Source organism: Hermetia illucens, chromosome 5, assembly GCF_905115235.1.
Source record: "Hermetia illucens chromosome 5, iHerIll2.2.curated.20191125, whole genome shotgun sequence".
In the NCBI taxonomy this organism is placed as follows: Eukaryota; Metazoa; Arthropoda; class Insecta; order Diptera; family Stratiomyidae; genus Hermetia; species Hermetia illucens.
Window position 1 is genome coordinate 46185149 of NC_051853.1, and position 20977 is coordinate 46206125.

Sequence of the window (20977 nt, forward strand, 5' to 3'; positions counted from 1 at the left end):
TGTCATGATTATCCCTCCAGGTTTAAATCGAGATACGCGAATCTGTGTATCCTTGCTAATGAAGCTATGAAACGAAAGAGCAGTTTTGCTATTATTTACCAGATTGCTGTTGCTTTATGCAATACAGCCTCTACCTACTCCATATTCGGAATCAATATTTCATATTCGCTCTAGGTTCTACCTTTCCTATCCCAAACATGTTCACGTACTCATGCCTCTATTTATTTATACCTATCCTGGAGCTCAAAATATTCAAGTCTAATCCTTTTCATTTTTGTTCAATTTCAGGTACTCGATGAGCGAGTCTATCACATAGATTCTGTCCCGGAACTGCCGGAACCATATTATCAGCAAACAGGAAGTGAACCTCGTCCCAGGCCGGTTGGAGAGGAGAACGGAATTGTAGTTTTTAATTACAATCCTGTCAGCGCTGTCAACTATGTGAGTGAAAATTTTCACATTGAATTGATTATAAATGATTGGCTTGTAGGCGATTGTGTAATTAGTTTGTAATAGCAGATTGGTCTGTACATAGTAAATAGTTTGCGTTTTTAAAGCTGCACTAGGGCGGCAATCTGTCGAATTGTCGCCACGCTTGTTCACAGTTCGGAAACCACACTTTTGACAACTCCACACCTCCGCAATATACCTGTAATTATTTTCGAATTATTATGCGCTAATCGCGTCAATTCGATAAACATACGTTGGATGTGGCTACATATGTATGTATGCAAATTTATGTGCATAAAGACCCCTAGATAGATTCAATAATGATTCAGTGATTTATCGCAACTTTGTGCATATTTTGTCAGAGTAGGAGGAATTTTATGGAGAATATTTAACAGAACAGAAAAAAATATGAATAATTCATGATATTTGCAGTTTGTTAAATTCGAGGAGTTTTTTGTGCAGATTGTAGACATAACTATTGAAGAAAATAAAGTATTTTGAAAGTGAATCCATTTTCATGATGGAATATGCAAAAATGGTTCGCTGAAAATATGACTAAGATCATTTTTGTTGAGGATGCAGGGAGCTCTGATTCCGCATTTACTTAATGACGGAACGGCTCACTTGGGAAGCAACTTACTTCTTCTCTTGTGGCCCACGGACCCTTCTTTTTAGGGTTAAACACCCAAAAGTCGGCTGATTGACGTTTTGGTCCAGGGCAGAGGCAACTCATCAGACGGCGTTTTACCTCTACCCTGCCAGCAACGAGGGGAATGGAGTGCGGACTCAGTACTCCCCGCATTCTCCACAAAAAATCCACGGCCTGGTTCAATTCGCGAGGTTTGCGCGATTATGTATAAATGGAGTGACTACCACCTGTCGTCACTTTCGGTCACGCTGCAACTAGGGCAGAGATGAGGTAGCATCTGATGAGTTGCCTCTGCCCTGGACGAAACCGTTGGTCCCTATTTTTGAAGGCTTGGGTGCTATGCTCCAAACGATGGGTCCATGGACCAAAAAACGTTAGAGTAATTGCTCTTCATTTGGTCCGGTGCAACACAAAGTGGATGTGGTCTTGGGATCCCTCATTATCCTAAGCGAATGAACCCGTCAGTCCGATAATAAGACAAACATGAACAAGGCTTTAAAGTTATGTATTTCCTTCTTCTTTTATCATCTATTTGGCATCCGCATGGTTGATTTTGATGACCGTACTGAGAGGCAGAGCACATTTAATGAACCGTTTCGATGCCCCAACTTCCAAGTATGTTTCTGCAACCATATTCAATTTAGCTCCTTAGCTTACAGTTAAAAATGTCCTTGGAGTCGCCTACTACCTGGTTCTAACTAGGGCTGAACAATAGCAAAGGAAATGCATGATGGTCACACCCTTCTCTACGCAGCTTCGCGGTAAATTAGCGATATGGTCCCTATTGGTCAATCCCGTGCAAATCGCCGTGATCCTTGTATCAATTCGCAGTTGTATGACTTATGGGTTCGAATGCCTCGTTTGGTTGTAGATGAACCCATTTCTTTTGATTTAGCCCAGGTAGTAATCATGTGCATCACCTGCAGCCCATAGCTAACAAGTTGTGCTGAATGGATTCCACTCTTCATAGCGTTTCGACCGTTTATTCCTCTCCTACATACATTCATATGCTTACGAATTCAGAGAAAATAGAGTTTGGGGTGGAGTTTGGGCTAATCTCTTAGAAAATTCAGTTAATTCCTGCAGTGACTCACCGCGGTTCTAAATATTTATGTTTTGTTTGTGAGTCGGGTCACACCTCAACTGATATCTTACGTTTTTTGAGGAAGTTCGTATTCAAATGTCACAACCCATAGTCGGTCCACCAGTGAGGTATACATTGTCCCGCCGATTTTCAACTTCGCCGGTTTGGGAATATCGCAGCAAGCTTTCGCTTAAAACCCAGCTTTCATCTAGAACCAGATACCCACACCTGCAGTTTTTTTTTTTAATTTTGTTAAGCTTGGTTCTGTCGTATTCCTTGCTTAGTGTAGACCACCTTATAAGATAGGATGAACCACGACTGTGTAGGTACTTCTATAGAATCTTTTTCGAACAAAGCTTGTATTTTTTCTGGAAGGTTTTTTGTAAGCGTAGCAAGTTATGGTTCTTAACTCGTAATTGTTAATGTTAATTCACTCCTCCCCAATCCCTTGATATAGAAGACCTCTTCCAGGTATTTTACATTGGAAGATAGTGAAAATCTTTGAAGTTTACGACTACATTCACCAAAGCACTCTCCAAATTTCGACGGTAGTGAAGGCCACGTTATACTGTTGCCATTCATCCCTTGGTGAAGTATAGCACGTCAAGCACACCTACATTCCATCGTTCGCGGTTATCTGAACTGCGCTAAGTGCTCTTGGGGCGGCCATCTTAGGAGAATGGACTCCACTGCATGGCGTAGCCAGCAACGTAATTGTCGCTCCTGTAGTAACAGTGTAGTTTAATTTCCATATGCAACTCCAATATAGCAACACAGAAAGAACACTAGCGCGGACAGTCTCAACTTGATCTCGATATTGAGAAAACTCCATTTCCAGATTGTAGACAGGACAGAAAAAGTGGATCTAGTGCTGCTAATTCGTCGGGCAACATCCATTTTGGTGTCACCGTCGGCAGAAACCACGCTACCTAGGTCTACAAATTGATTAACCCCTTCGACGCTCTGCCTATTAATGCAAATAGTGCGATGACTCGTCAAACTGAGAACCTTGGGTTTGTTGATATTTATTTTCAGTCCAACTCTGCTTGCCTCTCTTTCCAAATTCAGAGTCATTTGTTCAAGGTCCATGACCCAGTGAGAGAGCAAACAGATATTATCAGCATAATGGATGTGTTTGAGGAAAGATGTCATAGTCCATTTAATTCCTCCAGCTCCTCCGGTCAAGGCAATATGGAAAACGTCACCGATAACAAGAAGAAACAATATCGGTGATAGAATGCAACTTTGGTGGACGCCGCTTTAGACCACAAAATCTTCCGAGATTTTACCTCGGCGCAACACGTGACATTTTGCGCCACTATATGACTCTGTAATAATAACAATAAGTTATTCTGGAATGCCCCTCTTACGTAGAGCGTTCTAGATGCACTCCCTGTTCACGTTGTCGAAGGCTTTCTCGAAATCCCTGAATAACAGGTGCAGCGAAGATTTAAACTCCGCGCACTGATCTGTAGGGTGTTAATGTAGTCAACGCTGGAGGATCCGGAGCGGAAACCAGTCTGCTTTCCGTCAATCAAACTTTCGAGATGTTCTGTGATGTGTTCCAGGATTATTTTAGCTATTACTTTTGCGACAGCAAGGAGCATACAGACACACACCCTCCAATTGCCACATTCAAAGCGTGTGTCCTTTTTTAAGGTTTTATGTAAAACAAAACCTTATTAAAATGGGTTTACTGTCTGTCCGTTTGTCAGTTTGAGCACGCATTTTTCTCGGAAACGATTATAGCGACACACCACAGAGTACATATGAGTCCGTGTAGAGCAATAGTCTAAACTTTATGGTTCTGAACCAGCACTACACTAGTTAGAACTCAGCCGAGATTACTTTCAAATTCGTTGTTGACCCCATGACTCTAGAATGTGTCAACATACAACGGCAATACTTACGAAACGATAGTGATCATTATATACACACCTCCTTACTCTGTTGTGCAGCAAAGCGCATCGACACAATTTCAATTTCCAACAAGGGTGTGCTTCAGTTTTTTATCATGGTGCTGAATGCTGTTAAAGTGATAAGCTTTCAGCAGCGAGATAGCACATAGATGAACATAAATATCCATAATGAACTGGGAATTAAACCCGGGGCAACGAGGGTTGACGCTCAAACATTTTCTAAACAGCATTAGAGAGGAAGATATTTCAAGTGGCTCTATACGATCATGTCCTATAAATGTCCACAATGTGCTCTTGCTTTTCAGTCTCACTGATACATGCATTATGTAAATCGCATGCACAAACCTCATTCTTTTTTCTTTCGCCTTTGTCCCGTTCACAATCGGGGTCGGTTTGTCAAAAGCCTGATCTGGCTGCAGTCGTGAGGCTTTCAAATTGCCATCCAGCGTATTAAGTCACCATTGTTTCGGCCTCCCTTTTGGTAGATGTTCGGGCCAATCCTGGCAAGTTAATTCTCGTTAGCGCGAATTACGTGATCATACCATCGAAGACACCTTTCCCGCAATTTTTCCACAATCGGTGCAACACCATCTCAATCGCGGATATCCTCATTTGGGATATGATTATGGCGTGTTACGCCACTGGTCCAACGCAACATCTTTGTTTCCATTACCGCGAGGTGCAATTCATTGAATTCTATAGCCACCCAAATCTCGGATCCATAAAGGGCAACAGGACGAACAACACTGCGGTAAATTTTAGATTTGGAACGTTCGTTGAAACGTTGATTACAAAGAACGAAAATTGAGGAACGCCCCTTCAATCAGGTGGCGCTGATGGGTGAAGGAATTTCATAATGCAGTTCATTGTTGGCTGAATAGTATTGATCCAAGATATTTAAATCTTGTCTGAGCAGTTCACTGCCACTGACAATAATAGTGACTTTTCGTGGCGGATCGGTCGTCAAAATTCTATTTTATTCAGATTCTATATAAAACCGTGGTGCATGAGGCGATCATTCCATTTCTAGATAAGATCACCTTTGCTATGAGACATTAGGAAAACATCATTTGCATAAAACAGTGTGTAGGGTACTGGACGTTAGATGTCCCGTGTGGCAGTGTTCATAACAAGAACAGAGACGTGTGCTGAGAGGACGCTTCATCGATGAACACCGACAGAGACACGAAGCGGCTTTGATATGCCCGCCCCACTTCTAACTTTACTTTTCGGATCGTGGGAGAGCAATTTAACCTAGAGCACGAGTTCTTCTGGTGCAAGGTGTAATCGCAGAGCAGATACGAGATGCGTTCGTATGGCATCCAATCAAAGGCTTTCTCTAGATCAATGCAATGTAAAGAGGGCGATGCTTCTCATGGAGTTTGTCCACGAGTAACCACGCAGCGTGTATTGTGTCAGTAGTTCCACATTTTTTGTCAAAACCCAGTTTCATTCAAGGTTATTTCAACGAACTCGCGAATACGGTTGCCAAGAATGCGCTCGTAAATCTTCATGGTATGTGACAACAACCGGATCGGACGGTAATGAATGAGCATTCTGCTAGACTACCTTCTTTGTTCCATGTTGGAACTGTGGTGCTTTCTTGCCAGTCAGATGGTGTTCTACCTTCCTTAATAACCCGATTGAAAAACTTATAAAAAACCACTGCTTCTCAGAGCCTCAAACATTTATACTCGGTCGAATTTTTATACCTAAAATTAATCGAACGCCTTCATTAATGATTTTACGTACTGAATATTTAAGAGATTTCGCAACAGCGTTCGTTTTAGAGGACTTTGCTGCTCTTGATAAGAAAATCGCCCAAAGTTAACAGAAGCTTAAGTTCGGTAGAATATCCAAAGGATGAACACCCTGAAAGCGACCATCCACGTTTCATACAGGCAACATCGCAGCAAATATTAAAGTCGTGGTCGTAGTTGACTGAAGAGTGACCGCTGACGTTTAATTAAGGCCAAAAAAGCTCATATGGTAGCAAACAAGGAATGATTTCCCACAAAAGAAAGAAGGAAAAAGAGACTTGAGATTGAAAGGACAAACTTTGACGATTTCAGGCTGACCAGGACTTGTTTTTGTCTTGTTTCATCACCATGGATAAGACTTGGATTCGCTTTAATCCGGCTCCTATTAATAATAAATAAAGAATTTATAAAACTGAAGTTATTTTCTACCAGACCAACGTACTCATTCACAAGATTTAAATTACAATAGCTACCATTCGTCCACAGCGCTGAAAAGACAACGTCGTTGCAGATGCTTTGTTTCGAATCTCGGAGATTACAGTCCCCGCGGAGGCGCAGAACTTCAGAGTCTGTAGGCAAACTCCAAATATAATTTCAAGGAGTTTCCTATTTTTGGCTCAAACTCTTCCTTACTCTGCGAGACCTTAGACAAGAGAACTACGCCATTCATTCCGGCCGATTTTCGCAGGGAAGAATTTCACGCAGTACACGATCTTGCGCACCTAGGCATCAGGATGATGCACTGCAAAATATTTCTGGCCGTCCATGAACAAGGACGTCAACTAATGGGCCAGACAGTGCATCGCGTGCCAAAAGTGCAAAATCAACAAGTACGTATGAAAAGAAGTAGGCGTATTCCATAAGTCAACGGAGAGCTTCCGCACCATTCATCACGACGTCATTGGCCCTTTGCGACGCTGCACGAATACAAGTATTGACTCACATCATTTGCAAATTTACGCGGTGGCCTGAAGTAATACCTGACATTATGGCACCATCATGTTTCGAGGCCCTCTGCACCATCCGTAATCATTACGAACCAGGCAACGCAGTTTGAGTTCACTTTTCTTCGGAGTTAGGAAAGCTTCTTGGCTTTAAACGGCACAGGACGACGCATACCATTGAAAGTCTAAGGGGATGCTGGAACTTTGGCACTGGACGTTAAAGGCCGTCTTAATGGCTCATGACGATCCGTCGTGGTCACGGTCCTTGCTTTTCGTCTTCCTCGGCCTTCGCACAACCCACCGAGAGGAGTTCACGATCAGCCCCGCAGAGATGGTGTATGGGGAGAATCTGCACATCTCCGCCGACCCTGTGCTGGACACCAGAGCAGGGTTAAGTGATTCAGGCGTCTGCTCAGAGACGCGGGTTCGAAGCTGTGACCAGTTCCACTTTCCCGACAAACGACAACCCCAGGAATCTCGAGACATGCTCACAAGTCCTCAGAGGTCGCTGCAAGCACTATACGAAAAATCTTTCAGAGTCCTGGAGTAAGGGGAGGGGCTCCTTCAAGCTCGACGTTGGGGGCGGGCCTAAGTGTGTCTCCTTGTCGCGACTAAAGGCCTTCGATGAGTTGACGGACGCCTTGAAAAAGCGTCCGCGTGGCGTCAGGTTCACCCAGTAAAAGAGGAGAGGAATCAACAATTGCAAATGGAAATTTCTGAGTTCGTTTAAGAGAAATACCCTAACGCGCAAAAACTATATGGGGCTGCACTCACCTTATCATTCCGGAATTATCTCCTCAACAAAGGAGGGATCCTGACTACTATAGGAGATAAAAGCATCATAGTAATCACAGAAGAGGTAAGGGAAATTTGTGTTTGGATTCGGGCTCGGAAGGCACACAAGCTCGTACTGAAAAAAAGGTTCGATATCTTTATCAAATTCCACAGAACACGCATTGCCGAGGAGATCTAAAATCGTAGGAGTGGCAAAGGTTAAAGGCCTAAAACTAATAAGCTTTCACCTGAGCCGTACTCTTACTGTCCCATACATCTTTTAAGCACTATGAGGCACGTGCTGAAGAGGGTTACAACTGCTCTAAGTAATCGATGGCCTGGAAGCTTTTCAAATTGGTAGTTTGATTTCCGTCAAATTATCTGGCCAATCTCGCCAACTGGAACCAAATCGAGCGATGATCGTAGTTATCATGTTTCTTTTATCAAGAGTTACCGATGGAAAAACGGTGATGGTATCAAGTAGAACTCTGTTTGCGCCCACTAAAAGTCATGGTAGTGAGGAGAGAAGTTACATTTTGTCAAGCTGGTTGATATGTGGGAATGATCAGAAGCTCCTGCTGTATACTCGTTACAAAACATGCAGCGACAGTATGGTCCAGACGAGGCTGATGTTGGCTGCCAAAGTTATGTGGTATACTTGTAGATTACTCTAATTAAAAGACGAATAGGGGGTAATTATCTATAGAACTAGAATTTTCTGGAGTTCTGCGTTTGGGTCTAATTGATTTACTTGTTTAATGAGGCAGCATTAGATTAGGGAAATGCCGAGGAATATGGTAGTTCATTATCTTGGAGTTGTGAAAAACATATTATGCAGTCTGATCTATGAAAAATTCTCAAAAACAGCTCAGCTTCCACGGAGCTAAGGTTTAATTATCGAATTATACCAAATGAAGGACACTTTGATCCTAGCCAGAACTGTTAGTAAAGTTTAGAAGTTTGTCGACCACATTAACACGAGCAGCACTTCGGTGAGTGCTGTTAAATGTAGGACTGAATGAAAGACCTTAAATGGCAAACGTTGTTTCCATAGGGCCGTTAGAAAATGTATTAAGATAGCTATCTTTTCTACTTTAATGATATGGAGAACCTTCGAACCTTCGAAAGTCGATTATGGCCGTTAAAATAAAATTGCTTTCATTTACTTTTTTGCTTTTAAGTTCAGTGTTTGAGTGGTTTTGCTTTTGAATATTTTAATTTTCATTTAATTTTATTATTTTTTCTTATTTTTAATTCTAATTTAGAAAATTTGTGACGATGATTCCGATGGAAGCGATTCAGATTCTTCCTCATCTGAGACGCACAGCCCCACACCGGAACCACGTGGTAAGGCCGTGGAAAGGTTTATACGACTCTTCACCCAACATCGTTCGTCGAGCAATTCAAATGATGAAGATGCAGACGAAGACGTCTACGTGAATGGTTTTGATGATGAGAATGAAGATGTAAACAATTATACTAAGCCCAAGAAGTTGTACTCTGAAGTATTTAAGATACCGCCTGCATCATATGCGAAGACACATTCAATTCTAGAATCACCCCTATTTACATGCAAATCACAATCAAAATCACCACCGAAAGAACTAAAGGCACCATTGCAAAATCCACCCCAACCACAGTCACTAGAGATGAATGCACAATGCACAGTAGTTGATCAAGTAACTGTAGATGACAATCAAGAATCTAATTGTAGTGTGTCTCCACCAAAACATAACAATTCCGATAGTTTCGATAGCAATAACAATAGTAGCGCACTCAGAGACCATAGTGAAAATAAGAATAAGAAAAAATTATCAAATGTTGCTAACGAAAATCTTACACAGTTTAGTCGGTCGAGTGTTGGAGGTTCCAAGTTTTTGATGAACGTCCATCCGTACAACAACAACAACGAGGATAGCTACAATGATTTGGAATTCGAATCACGATTCGAGTCCGGCAACTTAGCCAAGGCTGTGAAAATAACCCCCACTTACTATGAGCTTTACTTGAGGCCTGATTTATACACGAATCGACACAAGCAATGGTTCTACTTTAGAGTTAGCAATACCAGGAAGAATACTACGTACAGGTAAGGCTTTATCCTATTATGCATACAAATTTATGAAAATTGCCTATCGTTTCGCATAAACATCACAACCAAACCCCTACAGACAAACCATATAGTAAGCTTTGGATGACTGTAGTGCATATCCCTTCCTTGGCGTGCTAGTCTATGATTTTCTTGATGGAAGCGATACTTTGCTCGCCAGGAGTCAGATGCTATTAAGTGGTAGTTTGGTCAGAGTGAGTAATTTTGGACGTCTCCACCTAGCCACTCAGCAATACTAGGAAACTGTGCTCATTTCATTTCACCCATCCTCATTTATTGACCCCATCTGGAGCCAATTAATTTTCGGGTGGAGTTTCCTTTTTCTGAATTGTTTTGTCCAGGGAACGAGGGGAAGTGTATTCAAGGATTGAGTGCATTAATTTTGAATAAATAATGCAATAAATCTTGAGCTCGTTATGTAAGCTTCCAAAACTGTACGGAAGACTTTTCCAAAGTGATTTGTAGTTGGAAGTAAATTTAATAGGGCTATCCCTTCCCTATCGGTATGACTTTGACTCGGCTCATTTTCAATATTTTCCTAGCTTTAAAAATTTTAATTAATCTCGTATTGGAGTTTAATATTTATCGAGATAGAGATTTTATAGAATTTAAAATGGATAAGTAACACAATGACTCCTTCTCTTCTTTGTATTGAGAATTCTGAATTCACTAACGATATTTGTTGCTATTCTTCATAAATTGCTTAAAGAAGTAGCAAACTGAATGTCAGGATCCAATAAAATTCAGTGTTAGTGAAAAACCAATGCAGCAGGGGGGGGGGGGGGGGGTCCTTTGTGCGCTTTGATCCCCCTCAAGTTTCATTATTACAAAATTAACGTGTCTTTTCCAATGCGTGGGTCCTCTAGCCTGAGCCGCCGTGCTAGAAGTTCCCTGTTGAATGTCGTTTGCCGCTGGATAGGCGGAGTCTTCGAAGGTTGCTGAAGTCCAACGCTGCTTTGTTCGCGCGCTCCGGCTATGGGTCGGCGCCCAAGCCCCTGCCTCTCGTTCGTCTCCATTCGATACAGGGTCACCGTCGTTCTTATTATTAATCACGCAGGAAGAAAAAAAAACCGCAAACTAAGCGACCAGAAAACCGTCAAAAAGTAATTACCAATTAAGAAAAAAAATGCACCTTGAGGACTGCTCTCCCTCTTCCTCCTTGATGCCTTTTATAAGCTTTTATAAGGGACATCCTCTAAAAAAATGGCCTGAGGATATCAAAGAAGAGTGGGAATCTCAGGGGCGGCGGCCTTAATCACGCTCTGAGGCAGAAGAAGCGATGATCGGAATTTTAATCCGCAGTGGATCTTCTCTCGTGATCACGGCGCTTAGGTCCGGAGACTTACAGTTCCACGCGCGCGGTCGAGCCATTTTTTTTTCACCATTTTAGCTCGCGTTCTGGTTTTTATTCGTTAGGCCGCCGCGAATCCCTCCGTTTATTTTCTTTTTGAAATCCGGTGCGGACCCACGCATCAAAAAAACATGTTACTTTTGTAATAATGAAACGGGGATAGCTCTGGCTTCTAGGTCGTTGTCGGCCACTTAGGATGATCATTTGATCCTCCTATTCATAAAAGTTCATTACAGAATAATATGTTTATTTATTTATTTAGCCAACAATAAACAGAGTAAACTCCAATGTCCTCAGAAGGAGGAGAAAGCAATAATCTTATCCTACGTTTAAAACTACTCAAAGAGAATTTACAACGACCAAGCTGCTGCAACTTCGGCAAAGCCTAAGAATCGGTGAATGGAAGTAGACTCCTGGTTCCGAGGTCTTGAGTGGAATTTAGGTATGATAAGGAATGTCCGTTAAGAGAATAGGAGAAGGAAATGGGTGAGGATGACACATTCTGATGTTTAGCGCAAACCATAAGCAGAGCACTAACGAACCAGAGTGTCTAGATTAGATTGGAGGGACACACAGTCCATAGGCGACGATATAGCGGAAAACAGCTTAAGGTCGTCGGCATAGAGCAAGCAGCGGCAAGTAAGGAGGAGGAAGGTCGTTGATAAAAAATAAAAATAATAAAGGACCTAGAATAGATCCCTGCGGGCCGCCAGAGGAGGGGGAGAAAGTGCCGGATGTGCAGCCATCAAAAGGGACGCAGCAGGCTCGGTTGGAAGGGTAATAAGCATGTCATAAAAAAAGTAGTATGGGAAAGCTTAGAGACGAGAGTTTGGATATAATTATCTTGTGATTCGCAGTGTCGAAGGCTTTAGCAAAGTAAAGTGGAGCAAGTTGGAGGCAGTGGACCTACGTTTGACAAAGCCGCGTTGCTCTTTCACTATGTGCTCGCCAAAAATGGGCGGACAACCAGTCGCAGACACATCTTTCCAAGATTTTCGAACAAGAGGAGAGGAGGGAAATGGGACGATAATTCTCGGCAAGCGTACGATCGCCATTTTTGTTAATGGGGATGATCAAAGTTTCTTTCTACAAGCCGGAAAAATGATTCTCTTCGGGGTTTTTGTTGAAAATAAGGGATAGCGGAAGAAAGATGGACTGATCAGTTTTAAGCAAAATGAGGTTTGGAAGACTATCGTAACCAGAGCCGACATTGGCATCAGGTTTGGCAATGAGGTACCCGACAAAGAGAGGGGTAACAGGGGGAATGGTCGACGATGCGAGGCAGGGAGAGGGAACATAGACTGAGGAAAAGTAGCGGCAAACAATAGGAATTAGCTGGGGATTAGTGACCGCCTGGAGTCCTGACCTACGCCACAGGATCTCCAAGGTAGGATCTACCACGTCTTCTTTTTTCTGCCAGAGATGTTGCGTCCGTAGACTAGATTATACCGGGCTGGATCACTTGGATTAGATGACCGGATTTTATCCTCAACCAAACGGACGGGTCGTCGCTCGCAGATTTTTTCGTTATATAGTATATGTTCAGGCTTACGGGTCAACCATTCACCCGTGGTGGCAGGTCCCTCTTCTCAAAAGCGGCTGAAAACTCGAATTTTTGCTTGCTAAGAACCAAAGTTTTCGAGGAATACATTAGGATTGGCAAGGTCATAGTTTCGTACTATAGGAACTTCGATATTATGGTGAGCGTTCCAAGCAGAACAGTTATTATTAGCTGAAATAGGCTCTTTACGGTTGGCGACAATTTTACGCGGATTTTGTCATCATTACTGCTGTCGACGGGGTTCCGAACTTGCAGTTATTTTGGGAGTTGCCTGATATGATTGGAAATTCGATTTCTCTATTTCTCATACCAGGATGGGCTACCGGCTCCCGGGCTACCTTCTTACCGATGTCACTTTCCCGCACGGAAACGTTTTCGTTAAGGGGGTCGTCCGGTTACCTCGTTTCAAAAAATAGATTTTTTATGTTGTGAATATTTCGAATCTATATGTTACTAGAAATGTACCTCACAAAGGATTTAACTCAAAACATATGAGATATGGGTCGTCATTCATAGTCAATTTCTGTTTTTTCACGCGTTTACGCAGCACATGGGATCGTCGTCTGTATTTACGGGAAAGAGTGGACCAACCAGTGGCTATCCTTTTTCTTTCACATGTTCGTGTTTTTATGAGTGTGTGTGCGAGAACTTCTTGAAGAATAGGAAGGAGAGCTCTATGGATCTGGCATAGCCGATTGAATTGCAGGTTTCACTAATCGTGTTGAATTTCATTTTTTATCTTTAAACGCGGTTTCCCAAGTCGTGTTTTTCAAAAGTTTTGGCAAAGACCTGACTAGAGTTTTAAGAATATTGGGTATCTGTAAATTTTTAATTGTTTAGCTAGAACAATTTTCAGAATTTTCAATTCTTTCAGAAAACTCGTGTTCGTGCGTAGCCAAGGATATAACAATTACAGAAATATTGTTTTTCTTTGTCCATCCGAACCTGGGGAAACCTGCCAAAAATTCGGGTGTGATTTTTTTACATTGGCCCAGTTGAGGCCCCTAAAAGATAACACTTTAAAAAAAAATTTCAATTCATGATTTTGAAGAAGAAAGATGTTTCGAACATGGTAAAAAACGCATCTCAACATCTTGCTTACTTTTTTTGCAATCCATCCTTAAAGATACGCTCGAAATTCGGGTGCGTAACCGGACGACCCCTTAAGTCTCCATGAATTGCTGTGTTCTTTGGGGCTTGCCTTATTGCCCAGTGTATAGTATTCTTCCGTTCCGTTGCCAGCTTAATAACCACCATCAGACCAGTCATTCCAACTTTTCTTGCGTTGCGGGCGCAGCAGTTTGCGTCACATTGATAATATTTCTCAGGAAGTGGTTGCCGCTTTATTTTCATGGCATATAATAGTAGCGAATATCTAATATGGTCCCAGAACTGTTCGTAACGCAGCATATATATATCACTGAAAATCCGGCTATCTTGCTAGGCCGAATAGCCCCATACGCTCAGAACATCATTGGTCCATACCAAAGAGGCTTCTTTCCAGGCAAATCAGTAACAGACCAGATTTTCTTTCTGCGGCAAGCGATGGAAAGACTGTTGGAATATGGACATCAGTTGCATCATCTTTTCATCGACTTTCAAGCCGCCTATGATAGCATAGCCAGGGTAAAACTGTACACGACGCACCAATTCTTCCATTCTGATCGATTTTCATTATGAGCAATTTTAAGAAGTAATTTATATAGGGTTTGACAGCTGTCATATCAAGTTTGCTAGTTCATGTGTTTTGTGGTGGGAAACTTTTCGATAACTTAAATGCTGCTTAGTAGCATAAAAATAATACTTGGTTGGTTAATTCCAAAATGGTTCAGGTTTTTTGTTGCCAATGAAACCCATTACATTGACTCCCCATTTAGGCCCCCATATTTACAATTAATTATCAATGGTTCATTTTTTAACTTTTCAGATTCTCCATAGTAAATTTAGTGAAACCGGATAGTCTTCATAATGAAGGTATGCGACCACTTATGTATTCAACAAAAGCAGCTACAAAGACAAATATAGGATGGCGACGATGCGGAGAGAACATAGCATATTATCGTAACGATGATGAGTACGAAATTTCCATCTAGTTTTCCTTCCACAAATTATCTTTACATATGAAAATTATGTTTGTTTTCCAACAGGAACTCGGGCGATGAGGACGACGAGAATTCCTCCTACACGCTTACATTCAATATACAATTTCCTTACGACGAAGACATGGTTTACTTTGCGCACAGCTACCCTTACACGTATAGCGACTTGCAGGTAAAGTTTCCTGAGAATTTGCCAAGGCTTAACATTCATATGTGGTTTAATTTTCACATTTCCGCGGTTAGGACTACCTCATGGAAATACAGAGGCATCCGGTGAAGTCGAAATTCTGTAAGCTCAGACTTCTGTGCAGATCCTTGGCTGGAAACAATGTTTATTATCTAACAGTTACCGCGCCCACTGTTGAAGAGGATCCAAATAAAGTATGTATGGAACTTTTCTGGTTAATTGGAAAGTTTTGAAAGTTATTTCTAACTCTGTACAAGATACATACACTTAATTTATGTTACGAATGAAGTTGAATAGAGCGAATGTGTAGATGCTTTTGGGTCACAATTTTAAGCTCTTTGACTAGTTCCCTGATTATCGTAAAGAGCGAATATTTCTATGGATTTATATTTCATCTTTTATGAAACTTATAAACGCACTTCTATTTGGGTAGTAATTTACGGTTGAACTTCTCAAGCTCTCCGCGAACATAATTCATTTCTGAATTCAAATACCATGAAAAAGTTATGAAAGGGTTTTTCTCGCTTCTGCTAAGAAAGGTACAAAGAAGAAAATATGAGCAAAACTTTCCGCATTTGACGGTTATAGTGAATGGGTTAAGGCACTCCAGCCGTGAGATAATATGAAAAGAGTGACGACTTTCAAGAATGCTAATAGCAGACAGCATAAATCATAAGCAAAAAAGTCTCGTCAAGCATCATTTTACGTGGAAAATTCTGAATTAAAACGCATCAACCACATTCACTTTCTCTGGCATATTCCGAGCATTTGCTGCTGGCACTCAGCCAACATAAATTTGCTTTGGAGAACGTCTCTAACATTCCTATCTTTTCTAGTGCTTGTACGTACAACCTCAACTTCGTTATAAGATACAAAACTACACTCATAATTCTCATGAATAATATTTTTATTCATTCCTTCCTCCTCTTCCTGTTTCTTGCATTTAATTCAGAAAAAGCGTGCAGTCGTCGTCACAGCCCGAGTACACCCTGGGGAGACGCCGTCTTCGTGGATGATGAAGGGTCTCATGGACTTTATAACAGGTGACTCGAACGTTGCCAAAAGGCTTCGCCACAAATTCATCTTCAAACTTATACCAATGCTCAATCCGGACGGAGTTATTGTGGGAAATACTCGATGTTCGTTGACCGGGAAGGACTTAAATCGTCAATATCGGACTGTCATACGCGAAACGTATCCGTCGATTTGGTATACGAAGGCAATGCTTAAAAGGTAAGGACATTCTTTTTATTATTTTTCATTGCTTTGCACTTTTCACTAGGACGGAAGTATGCACTTTATCGATTTTTTCAACAAAGAGGTTTAAGGGTTGAAATAGAAAAATCTTTTATGCGAAGGCCACTCTCGAAGACGATTACTCTTGACATAGGCAAACAATTCGCAATCAGAGGGGTTACTATGCGGGAAAAATTGCAGCGCCTTTTCCTTAAAGTGGAAAATTATATTTTTGAGTGAAGGAATACGACCTGGCGAATCAGGAAATGATGCTTCACATTGTTTGTTCAAATTCAAATAGTTTCTAGTGCTAGATACATGGGCGCTCGTAAGTAGAAGCAAGTACATCCAGACATCACCGCAATAACAAATAACAAATAACAAAACCAAGAATCATATGCTCATTGTCTTGCACAACAACCTCACTATTGCAAGGATCGAGTAGTTCTATTGAGTTGGAGAAAAAGAAATGCTGTATTCTGTCAATAGATGGCGACACTTAAACACATCTTCTGTTGTACTTATCGCATCGGGTCATACTATACGGCGATTTGAAGACCACAATCTGTGCTATAAATGTCCCTTTGACAGTGTTGTGATTGCACGTTTCAGTGTCAAGTTAAAATGGAGTCCACCAGGCGAGAAATTCGTCATATTTTACGTTTTTATTACCTGAGAGGTAAAAATGAAACGAAGGCGGCCGAAAAAATTTGTGAAGTTTATGGGCCCGATACTGTAACGATTCGCTCAGCACAGCGTTGGTTCGATCGATTTCGTTCTGGTGTAATGGATGTCGAAGATACACTCCGTACTGGTAGGCCGATAAAGTCGACGAAATCATCCAAGTAGACCGGCATGTGAGCATTCGCTCGATTGGCCAGGAACTAGGTATAGACCATAAAACCGTTTGGAACCATTTGCAGAAGATTGGATTCCAAAACAAGCTGGATAATTGGAAGCCCCACGAATTGACACAAAAAAATCGCTTGGACCGAATCAACGCCTGCGACGCACTGCTGAAACGGAACGAATTCGACGCATTTTTGAAGCGGATGGTGACTGGTGATGAAAAGTGGATCACGTACGAAAATCTCAAGCAAAAAAGATCGTGGTCGAAGCACGGCGAGCCGGCCCAAACCAACGCCAAGCGCGGATTGACGGCCAGGAAGGTTTTGGTGTGTGTTTGGTGGGATTGGAAGGGAATCATCCACTATGAGCTGCACAACTGTGGCCAGACCCTCAATTTGGTCCTCTACTGTGAGCAACTGGACCGTTTCAAGCAGGAGATTGACAAGAAGCGGCCAGAATTGGTCAATAGGAATGGTGTTGTGTTCCACCAGGACAACGCTCGGCCTCACACATTTTTGATGACCCGCCAGAAGCTACGAAAGCTCGGATGGGATGTCCTATCGTACCCACCGTATAATGCGGACCTGGCACCAAATGATTACCATCTCTTCCGGTCCATGCAAAACGCTCTTGGTGCTACTAGGTTGGCCTCAAAAGAGGCTTGCGAAAACTGGCTGTCTGAATTTTTTGCAAATAAGGAAGGGGGGGTTTTATAAGGGGGAGATAATGAAGTTGCCCTCTAAATGGCAACAAGTTTGCGAACAAAACGGCGCATATTTGACTTAAATCGGATAATTCTAAGTATGTTAAATAAAGCGTCAAATTTCAATCACAAATACGACATTTCTTTTTCCCCAACCCAATATATATTAACAGAACATACTCAACAAGTCGAATAACCGGTTTCACTATCTTTCATTTGAGAGCATATCTGACAACGACTGAATTTGCGCTTTTATATTGAACTTATTCTATTAACAAGGACTTTATTTTTCAATGAGATAGAATATACTCATTTTCAGAGTTCTTCTTCTTTTTCCTCAGCCTCTGTCCCGTTTACAAGCGGGGTCGACTCGTCGTGATCGGTCTCGCTATTTGACCCTATCAAATGCCTGATCTGGATGCAATCTCGAGGCTTTCAAATCCAAGCCACCGTCGGTGGTCGTTTATTATCGACTTCAATGTTCAGGCCAATCTTGGCAAGTGCATTCTCGTTGGTGCGAATTACGTGACCATACCATCGAAGATGCCTCCCTCGCAGTTTTTTCACGATCAGTGCAATTCCATATCGATCGCGGATATCCTCATTTCGGATGTGATCAAAACGATAAGTTGTTCGAGATCATTTTTGCTCTCAGCTACTAAGAAAACATCTGCATAAAGCAGTGTGTAGGCCGCTGGCCGTTGGATGTCCCGTGTAACAAGAACAAAGAGGAATGTTGAGGGCGCTTCCTTGATGAACACCAACAAAGACACGAAGCGTTTTTGATACACCTGCCACACTTCGAACTTTACTTTTATGATCGTAGTAGAGCAATTGAACCCAGCGCATGAGTTCTTCTGGCACTACGTGTTGTCGTAGAGAATACCAGATGAATTCATGCGGCACACAGTGAGACGCTTAGTTAGTTTAGTTTATTGGGGGGAGCCGCAAGTCCGAGCATTCAGGCCATGGCTTCCCGCCTACGGTGTACGCAGGCTTTAGCGAATCTGAGAACATTCTCCAGAGATAGAGAGTGTGCAGATTCTTCATTGAAGAAAACCTTGCTAAGGTGTCTTCGTCTGAGATCTGAGGATGCCGGGCAGCTGCATAAAAAGTGCAGGGCCGTCTCCTCCTCCTCCTCACATTGGCTGCACATAGCCGAAACCACTACCCCAATCCATTTAGTATTGATAATGCCGCCCGACTGTCGGAACAGATTCGAATGGTGCGACCCCTCCATTTTTGTCGCAGACATTCTTCTGCTGCCAATGAAATGGCATATATCTCCGCCTGAAATATGGTCGTCATTTTGAAACGCTTGCTCTAGATCCAGAAATGCAATGTAAAGAGGGCGATACTTCTCACGGTGTTAGTCCATGCGTAACCGCGCAGCGTGTATTGCGTCAGTAGTTCTTGTTGACAAATCTGGCTTGATTCATGGTTTTTTCAACGATTTCGCGAATACTGTGATACTTTCATGCCAGTCAAATGGTGTTCTACGTTCCTGAATAGCACGAGTAAAGAATTCCCTGAACCACAGTGTTGGGTCCCAGATCTTCGCTTCCCAGAGCTCAGATGCGATGCTGTCAGGTCCTGTGGCTTTCTCTGATTTCATTCGTTTTATTGCTTCCTCGACTTCAGTTGCGCTGACAGTGGAACTGCTCCAAATGTCGGCAATGGTTGTGGAAGTGGAGGATGAGTTCTGTCATTTAGTTTCTCTGACAAGTGCACGGCAGAAGGTTAACCATCGTCGTCAACTGTATTAAAATAAATCAATTTCATTATGAAAATGGTCGTTCCGTGAAAATAGAAGTCATTGGACAACCACCATATTTAACTTTTAACGGTTTGGTTCAGCGTCAGCCTCTCGACTTCGTTGCCCCGGGCTCGAATCTTGCTCGGTTATGGATATTTTTGTTGGTTTTTGTACTGCCCCGCTGCCATAGGCTTATCACTTGCACAGTACTGATAATGTGTGATAATAATGAAACTGAAGGTACAGTCTGATTCAATACCGAATAGGAAAAAATTTAATCCGAAAAAAAGGAAACCGAATGCCCTATACTCAGCAAAGGAGTAAATATCAAAGAAAACCGAGTGGTAAGGTTTGCGGGTAGCAGGCATCATAGGTTAGTATTTATTTCCGAAAATGAGGCAGTTTCTTCGTGTTACTTTTTTTGAGAATACTAGGTTTCCGAGAGTGAATGAATGCCTTCCTTGCACGTCAGTTGTGGCAGAAGTCGTCTTACCAGTCTACACAGATAGTGTAGAATGCTGTTGAACAGATGCACCTACACCGTTTAATATAGTCCTGATTAGTTTAAAGTTTAAACCAAGCACTAGCATCTGATATCAACCCTCGATTGCTTCAACGTCAAAAACTTGTGATAACTTGTCTGCCACTTTTCCTGAGTACTGAACATGGTAAATCATTATGTTGATGTTCTTTATCAGCGAGGGTTGGACCCTAGGAGCCAATAACCAGCACAGAACCATACTGTAAATAATGAGGGTGGCTTTAGATATATGTATATGTTTACCCGGGAACTATTAGGTGTGACTGACTCACGCTCCACTACGCGTTTACTCACAAGGAATCGGAGGAGACCATGATTTTTTTCCAAATAGCGTACTTATGTACATAACAACGCGAAGGCTGAGGTATTCCAGTGGGGGTTTCGAGGAACTTGTGCCCACTTTTGATCCTGTTTTCGATCCTGACGTGGATGTTCTTCTTGTTTTCTCCTTTTCTACTTTTTTATAGAAGCTACCAAAATAATAGAGTAATTCAAAGAACGAGACTAAAATCAAAATGACAGTTCGGCCATGAATAATGATGAAGACGGAGCATTTACATGTTCAAAACCAACGGAATATCAGGGTGCTTAATGGTTCCATTTCTAAATAGCTCATAGTGAATATGCATCGAGTATATCCGATTATTCATTTGAATGTGATATTGACATTCTACATATGATATGCTAGGTTGCAGTAAGAAAAGGATCAATTTTTACCTATTATAATTTGGTAATAATAGTAGGGTTTCCACCGAACTTTTCCACGTAATACACTGAAAGCACGGCGATGACTATGGATTTTGTCACAACATACGTTTCCCAAATCTCGATCAGGCGAACTCTAATTCGATGAGTACGACTATACTATACTTAAAGTCGCCTTTTGCCACTTTTCGATTTCACATATTTTCTACAGTGTTTCTTATCTTTTGTGGTCTCAAATGATTATCTTTTACTGTTGGCTGTCACTTCTAGATTTTTATCACTTTCCGTAAAACATGCAA

General features: G+C 41.9%; 2 protein-coding genes across 8 annotated transcripts in view; one reads left to right on the forward strand and one right to left on the reverse strand.

Annotated features, from left to right (window-relative positions):
• LOC119656544 (glutamine-dependent NAD(+) synthetase) overlaps positions 1-20977 on the reverse strand; it is a 222357-nt gene that overhangs the window by 137286 nt on the left and 64094 nt on the right. The window lies entirely within an intron of this gene.
• The window catches only part of LOC119656542 (cytosolic carboxypeptidase Nna1), a 183480-nt gene that overhangs the window by 110954 nt on the left and 51549 nt on the right, over positions 1-20977 (forward strand). For 5 of the 6 annotated variants that reach the window (XM_038062898.1, XM_038062896.1, XM_038062895.1 and 2 more), the window contains 6 exons: positions 289-441; positions 8846-9669; positions 14530-14676; positions 14750-14873; positions 14945-15082; positions 15841-16121. In XM_038062898.1, the coding sequence (XP_037918826.1) occupies positions 289-441; positions 8846-9669; positions 14530-14676; positions 14750-14873; positions 14945-15082; positions 15841-16121 (1667 nt within the window). The remainder of the gene's footprint in view (positions 1-288; positions 442-8845; positions 9670-14529; positions 14677-14749; positions 14874-14944; positions 15083-15840; positions 16122-20977) is intronic. The other variant, XM_038062900.1, reaches the window with a different exon arrangement.